The following is an 8,454-nucleotide window of genomic DNA, read 5'->3' as shown; positions in this document are numbered from 1 at the left end:
TTGTCATTTTACATACTCGTACATTCCATGTACTGACGTCATTCGACCTACATCATTTTATGATGCAGATACAGGTGTTAGAGATCCTCAACAGGTGCATAGTTAAAGATCATTACTTTCCAGCTATTTGGTGAGTCCTTGTATTCGGAGAAACTCTTTATCCTTTTATTATTGTTAAGTATTATGTTTCTTTTGAGGTAGTCATGGACATGTCATTGGCACCGTCTAATAGTGTTAGAGGCTTCATAGACAGAGTTTGATGATGTAATTGGAGTAGTTCTCCTTTGAAACTAATTCTTCTAAGGATTATTTATTTCATTTGATGTTGATGATGGCGAGCCCACATAAGTATCCTCATTTTTACTTACGTCTTCCGCTGATGAATGAATGAGTGATGAGACCAAGTGGTTCTCTCGGAGGCCAGAGATGATTTTTGAGTGCCGGCCACACTTAGGGTACCCTCTCGAGACGTGACATAAACACAGTTAACCACCGATTATATCAGATACCAAAAGTCAAACACTATATGAATATGTTAATACTATGATTGACACGGAGCTCTATACTTTCACCCAACCAAATATATGAATAAGCTAGAAATAAGACAGGTCTCAACTACTTACGAATCTTCTACTTTCCTCGACCTCCATACCCTACTACTACTAATAATAATAAAGTTTCATACAAATTTGAGAGGGGTAATTTCAAATATATACAATAAAGAAATTAGTTTACAAGAAATATAGTCATGTTTTATTTACTTAAGAAATAACCAAAAAATCATAGGGAATATACAGTGACAATATAACTTACCAAAAAGTCATAGAAAGTATACACGAACTATGCAATATAGCTTACCTATACATGAGCTATATACTGACTATACATTATGATACACTCAAAAGTTGAATATAGTTTGACTATACATGAAATATACACTGAGTATACATGAAGTATACACTAACAATTCAATCTCGATCAACTCAAAATCACCTTTAAATAACCTCCAAATTTAGATATGAAATTCTATCGATGTTTTGATCTTTTGATATATAATTCGCTCGAAACGATTCATGTTTGCAGTACATCAAATTTTTAAAAAGAAGAAGAACTGGAATCTCAACTACTAGACATCACCTATGTATTTCTTCTCTAATTAAAGCGTGTCTATGAAACTCGTCCCAATCAGGTTTCTTGCACATTCTTTCTATAAATAAAACACTCCTTCTCCTTTACAACTTTGTCTTGTCTTTCCTTACCAGAATTGGAGGTTTAGGATTCCTCCTCAATCTCTCTCTCTATATATATATAAAACAAGTTTGTTTTGTTTATTCTATCAACACACAATATGGTTTACACAATGCTGAGTCTAGACGATTTTTCGGGAAAGAAATCTAATTCCAACATGACTCCATTGGACTATTTGCTTGATGTAACTAAAGTCGCCTCGTTAAAATACGAACAAGAAAAAAGAATCACTCACAATATTCACTCCATCTTGCCTTCATTCCCACAAGTTGTTGATCATCAAGAAAAAACAATTCTTGATTTGGTCGTCCCAACGAGGAAACGATCAATTCCAAGAAAAGTTACAGAACAATCTTTCTGCAATGGCGACGAATCCATGATCAAGAAAGCTGTGGAAAACAATTCTGATGATCAAGAACACAGAGTGATCAAAATCAATTGGAATATTGGTGTCAGCAATCAAGAATTCATTCGTCTCCAAAAAAACACAACTGATGACAGGGGAAATAGAAAAAGATTAGCCAACGACACTACTCTACTTGGTTTGGACAATCAAGAACAGAAGAAGATAAAGAGGAACATTACTGTTAGAGCTGAATCCCCTGCTCCTGCTCCTACTCCTATTGTAATGATCGACAGAGAATTGGATATTGAATTCAAGAATCTGATTACATTCATTGGGGGTTCACTTGAATCAGTTAAATTAGTGATCGAAAAAAGACTATTCAAGACTGATGTTAAACCAGCAGAGGGCAGGCTTTCAATTCCACAAAAACAGATGAGTAATACCTTTCTTGAACCAGAAGAAGACGCGCGTTTGAACACTCGTAATGGGAGCAAAATGTGTGAGATGAAAGTGATGTTGATTGAGCCTTCGCGTCGTGTAAGTGAAATCAATTTGAGAAAATGGTTTATGAACAAAGACAATGGGAAGACAAGTTTGAGCTATGTGTTGGTTACTTACTGGAATGAAGTTGCAAGAAGGAATGATTTGAAAGTTGGTACTAAGGTACAATTGTGGGCATTTAGAAAGGGTACTGACTTGTGTTTTGCATTGGTTAAACTTCAAGACTGAAGCAAAGTTTACATGTTTGAAGGAATTTATATTTCTCTGTGTTAGTTTTTATTATTTGATTTAGTTTATAGTGGTAAGTTAAGATGTGGCACTATATATCACACTTGATCCAATTATCGTATTATTTTGTGATGGCTACTATTCTCTTTTTCATTGTTTTGTATGACGTCTTGGATTATGTTTGCTTTACATATATATGTTTTACTTAAGTGAATTGAGTCAAATGTCTATTAACTATGTTGATATTTCTATAACTAGTTGAAAACTATTTTGTATTTTCCACTCTTAGGATTCTATTACTTACTATTTGTTGTCTTATATGTCTTTATTTTCTTGCTATCCTAATATTGCTTATGTCTCCATAAATGTTGTGTTTTTTGTTTTCTTTGAGTCGATAATTTTTCGAAAATAATTTTTCTATCAGGCTAAGGTATACGTACACTCTATATTCCTCATACACTACTTGTGCGACTATATTGGGTATTAATAAGAGGTTAAAACAGTTCTAAATTCTACCATAGATTAATCTTCCCTTAATTAAACCAATAACTGTGAAATATACTATCAAAACAAGCACAAAACATTGTTGGGGGGGGGGGGGGGGGAGAATGTATACATCAGTTTACAAGAAACAAAATAGAGATACAGTCAACCTCTCTATAATAGTCATTCGTTATATAATTTTCTCCTGAATTAATTTTTCATGTTATATTTTATTTTATCTATAACACATTCTACCTATAATAGCAATAATATTCATTATATCGGTATACTCTTTATAAAATTATTCTTCTATAAGAGTCATACTCAAATATTATGTAATAATATTTTGTAAGAAATATATTATGTATAAAATAAAATATTTATGATAATCATCATTAATGTCATGTACATAACAAATTTTAAGACTTAAAAGATAAAAAATTGTTTTTAAATAATGTACATCAGTTATGAGCATAACTGAATGTTTGTCTTTTATATTCCTTTCTAATTTTGCATGTTTTTGTTTACTAAATAAGTCGAAACGTCGAATAACAATATACATATATAACAACAACTCATAAAAACAGTTCGTCTAAAGAAGAAAGACGGTTCATTAATGATACCCTGAGTATACTTGAGATAAAAGTTTAATACGGATGAATACTAACAGGAATCAAAGTTAAAAAGTTTATATGGATGAATACTAATAGGAATCAAATAGATTCAGTATGAGATGAGTCTAAATTACAATAATAAAATGACTTTATTTTATTTATCGTAAAATTGAGTCAAACAATAAAAACTATTCAAGTTCATCCAAATTACAAATTAATTGAAGTTTAGTATAATTTAATTAACCGTGGACATATGAAAATTATCTATATATTTTTTTACCTTTTTTTTAAAAGTCTTTTTGTTATGTTTAATTAGGCTAAGGTTAATTACACGGTTAAGACATTCATAATTGTGTGAAGAAACGTTGTAAAAGAAAAATTTTAAGTAACTTCATGTTTCCTAAAATTTAAGATAGCTTTCTTGGAGAATAAGGTACTTCTCTAAGGAGTCCTAGTTTACCTAAATTTTATCACCATAAGAACTTTTACCGTTATTTTAAAAAAAAATATGAATAAACTTCCTATAAGTAAATTATTATAAACTCAAGAATATTATTTATTAGTCTTGTTCATCAATGCGAAACTTATTTCAAAATTATGAAACATTTGGTTATAACCTCTTCTCAGTGTTCATCATATAATATCATGGCAGTCGAACGACGGGTTGCTTAGGATTGAGGAGAAGAGAAGGAACCTATTAATATATTTATAGGTAAATATGTGATATGTATTGCGATAAATCACTATGCTTTAAAATATTATAGTTCATAGCTATATATAGGGTTTTATAGCAAATTTTTCTCTACCTCTCCTCTCTCACTGCCCTCTCTCTCACACCCCTGCCAATAAGATCAAATTCATTCAAATCTATTATGTATCAATTATATTCAATCAAATATAGGTGAGAGATTTGTATTTTATATCAATTGTATTCGAAAAAATATATTATATGTTGTATCAATGTATTTGTATTCTGTATCAATTGTATTCCTGATACAACGAATACTGCACTATGCATTCATTCTTTCTATCAAATGTACTATATATGCATCAATTGTATCCAATCAAATAGATGTGAGAGATTTGTATTTTATATCAATTGTATTCGAAAAACTATATTTGTATTTTGTATTAATTGTATTTATATTCTGTATCAATTGTATTTGTGATACAACGACTACAACATGTATTCATCCTCTCTCTCTCTCTCTCGATCTCACTCACCTCACTCCTCCTAATATGTATTCATTTTGATACAAATCAGTTTGTATTTGTATATTTTTCCAAAACCAAAAAAAATACAACGAATACAAATGCATAAATAGTTGCGAATTGTAATTAGTGAAACTGTAGCTAATAACAAGAAAGAACATCCCGGTACTTAGTGGGTGTTTGGATTGGCTTAGTTTAAGTGACTTTTAACTTTTAACTTCTTTTTTTTTAGTTTTGGAAGTATTTGACAAACACAAAAATGTTATAAAATACACTAATTTAACAATATTAGGAGGAGAGAGTAATTGAAAGGAAAGCAAAATAGATGAGAGAAAGTTTTTATATATCTGTCTATCTACATTTACATTGTAAAACTACTCAATTTATAGGAAAGGAAAAAAGGTACGTAGGGGGACAATGGAGGGTGGGAAGGAAAAGGGAAAATAAGTGGAAGAAAAAGTAGTGGAACATCCACTTCTTTCGAATACTCCCCCTTGGATGTCCACGTGTAATGTGCCTCAAAAAATATTTTATTTTTTACAAGAAACAATATACATATGTTGTTATTCTGAACCCCTATAGATGTTGTGCCTCGTTAAAACCTTACTAGGAAAAACTCAGTGGAAAAAAGCCTAGTGAAGGAAAAAGAGTATACACATCTGGTAATACGCCTTGAGTGCTGCCTCATTAAAAACCTTACTAGAGAAAACCCAGTGGGACAAAACCTTGGCTACGGGAAAAAGAGTACAGCGCGTATTTTTCTCCTCCTAATGAAAACATTACTTAATATCTCGAAGACGACGCATTCCAATTTTGTATCTTATTTTCTCAAAGGTTGAAGTTGGCAATGCTTTGGTGAACATATCTGCCAAATTGTCACTTGAACGAATTTGTTGGACATCTATTTCACCCTTTTTTTGAAGATCATGAGTGAAATTTTTTTTGGTGAAATATGTTTTGTTCTGTCTCCTTTGATGTATCCTCCATTTAATTAGGCTATACATGCAGCATTGTCTTCATACAATATTGTTAGAGCATCTTTTGTCAAAGAAAGGCCACATGTTTCTTGAATGTGATGAGTTATTGATCTTAACTAAACACATTCTCGACTTGCTTCATGAAAGGCTATTATCTCTGCATGATTTGAGAAAGTGACAACCATAGTTTGCTTTGTTGAACGCCATGATATAGTTGTACCACCACATGTAAATAAATAGTCTGTCTGCGACCGACCTTTATGGGGATCAGATAAATATCCCGCATCTGCGTAATCGATCAATTGTGATGTGGAATCATTTGAGTAAAACAATCCCATATCAATGGTACCGCGAAAGTATCTGAATATATGCTTAATTCCATTCCAGTGTCTTCGTGTCGGGGAAGAACTAAATCTTGCTAACAAGTTTACTGAGAAAGCTATATCTGGTTTAGAATTGTTGGCAAGATACATTAATGCACCAATTGCACTAAGGTATGGTATTTCAGCACCAATAAGTTCTTCATCATTTTCATGAGGTCGAAATGGATCTGTATTAATATCAAGAGATCTCACAGCCATTGGGGTACTCAATGGATGTGCTTTATCCATATAAAACCTCTTTAAAATATTTTCAGTATATGTTGACTGATGGACAAATATCACATTTGTAAAATGTTCAATTTGTAGACCAAGACAAAATTTTGTCTTTCCAAGGTCTTTCATTTCAAACTTCTTTTTCAGATATTTTACTGCCTTTGAAAGTTCTTCCGGAGTTCCAATTATATTCAAATCATCAACATATACTGTTATTATGACAAATTCAGATCCAGACCTTCTCATAAAGACACAAAGGCAAATTGGATCATTTTTATATCCTTCTTTTAGCAAATATTCGCTAAGACGATTATACCACATTCGCCCTGATTGTTTCAACTCGTACAAAGATTTTTGAAGATTTATTGAGCAATTTTCTCGAGAATCCTTGTATGCTTCAGGCACTTTGAACCCTTCGAGAATTTTCATAAAAATGTCGTGGTACAATGAGCCATATAAATAGGCAATGACCACGTCCATTAAGTGCATTTCAAGCTTTTCATGAACTGCCAAGTTCATTAGATACCTGAAGGTAATTGCATCCACCACAGGTGAATATGTTTCCATATAGTCAATGTCAGGTCTTTGCGAAAAACCTTGGGCTACAAGTCGTGCTTTATATCTTACGACTTCACCCCTTTCATTTCATTTACGCACAAAAACCCATTTGTACCCTACTGGTTTGACACCTTAGATGTTTGGATTATTGATCCGAAAACTTCACATTTTTCAAGTGAAGTTAACTCTGCTTGAATTGCATCCTTCCATTTTGGCCAATCATTTCTCTGTCTACATTCATCGACAGATTTTGGTTCAAGATCCTTATCTTGTTGCATTATTTCAATGGCAACATTATAAGCAAAAATATTATCGACCACAGTATCATTTCGGTTCCACCATTTTCCTGTCGAGACATAACTTATTGAGACTTCTTCATTCTCATTATTTTCAGATACTTGGACCTCCTTGGTGGTATCACCATTTGTTGTGTCTCTGAGCTCTTCTTGAGCACTTTCCTCCAAATTATAATCATCTTGATCATTTATTCCTTTCCTTTTTCGAGGATTTTTATCTTTGGAACTAATTGGTCTTCCACATTTTAAGCGTGGCTTAGACTCATTTGCCTGAACAAGTTGTCCTATCGGGACATCAACTCAAACTTGAGCATTAGCAGTTGGAATATGCGATTTAGTAACCCGTGGAAGGTTAGTAAATACATCCGACAGTTGATTTGCAATATTTTGCAAATAAATCATCTTTTGAACTTTTTGCTCACATTAATTTGGTCGAGGATCTAAATGAGATAGTGACAATGAATTCCAATCTATCTCATTTTTCAACTGCTTATGTTCTCTCCCTAATGTTGGGTACACTTATTCATTAAAATGACAATCAACGAATCTTGCCATAAATAAATCTCCAGTCATAGGTTCCAAATATTTTATAATAGAAGGAGATTCATACCCAACATATATTCCCAACCTTCTTTGGGATCCATCTTTGTACGGTGCGGTGGAGCAATTGGGACATACACCGCACACCCAAATATTCTACGATGGGATATATTTGGCTCCCTTCCAAAAGCCAACTGTAATGGGGAAAATTCATGATAATTTGTTGGTCTTATGCGCACAAGTGTTGCTGCATGCAAAATAACATGCCCCCATACTGAAATAGGAAGTTTTGTCCTCATTAGCAATGGTCTAGCTATCAATTGGAGGCGTTTAATCAATGATTCTGCTAGACCATTTTGAGTATGGACATGAGCGACCTGATGCTCAACTTTTATTCCAACCGACATACAATAATCATTAAATAATTGAGATGTAAATTCACTAGCATTATCAAGACGAATTGTCTTTATTGTATAATCTGGAAATTGTACTCTTAATCTTATAATTTGAGCTAACAATCTCGCAAAAGCCATGTTGCGAGTTGATAATAGGCACACATGTGACCATTTTGTAGATGCATTTATCAAGACCATATAATATTTAAATGGTCCACATGAAGGGTGAATTGGCCCACATATATCACCTTGTATACGTTCCAGAAATGCAGGGGATTCAATCCCAACCTTAGTTGCTGATGGTTTGATAATCAGTTTTCCTTGGGAACAAGCAACACAAGAGAATTCCTTAGATTGAAGAATTTTCTGATTCTTCAAAGTGTGTCCATGTGAATTCTCAATAATTCTGCGCATCATATTATAACCGAGATGGCCCAATCGGTCATGCCAAATGATAAAA

General features: G+C 32.9%; 1 protein-coding gene across 1 annotated transcript; it reads left to right on the top strand.

Annotated features, from left to right (window-relative positions):
* The first annotated feature begins 1,298 nt into the window (after positions 1-1,298).
* On the top strand, positions 1,299-2,547 carry LOC129886876 (B3 domain-containing protein At5g38490-like). The gene has a single exon (XM_055961764.1). The coding sequence runs from the start codon at positions 1,349-1,351 to the stop codon at positions 2,321-2,323; it is 975 nt and encodes a 324-aa protein (XP_055817739.1). The 5' UTR covers positions 1,299-1,348; the 3' UTR covers positions 2,324-2,547.
* Positions 2,548-8,454: the final 5,907 nt, after the last annotated feature.

This window comes from Solanum dulcamara, chromosome 1, assembly GCF_947179165.1.
Source record: "Solanum dulcamara chromosome 1, daSolDulc1.2, whole genome shotgun sequence".
NCBI classification, from domain to species: domain Eukaryota; kingdom Viridiplantae; phylum Streptophyta; class Magnoliopsida; order Solanales; family Solanaceae; genus Solanum; species Solanum dulcamara.
This window is presented reverse-complemented; position numbering and strand designations above follow the sequence as displayed.

What these genes read in the sequence shown, in the direction of transcription:
- LOC129886876 (XM_055961764.1), top strand. Translation starts at nt 1,349, where the DNA reads ATGGTTTACACAATGCTGAGTCTAGACGATTTTTCGGGAAAGAAATCT.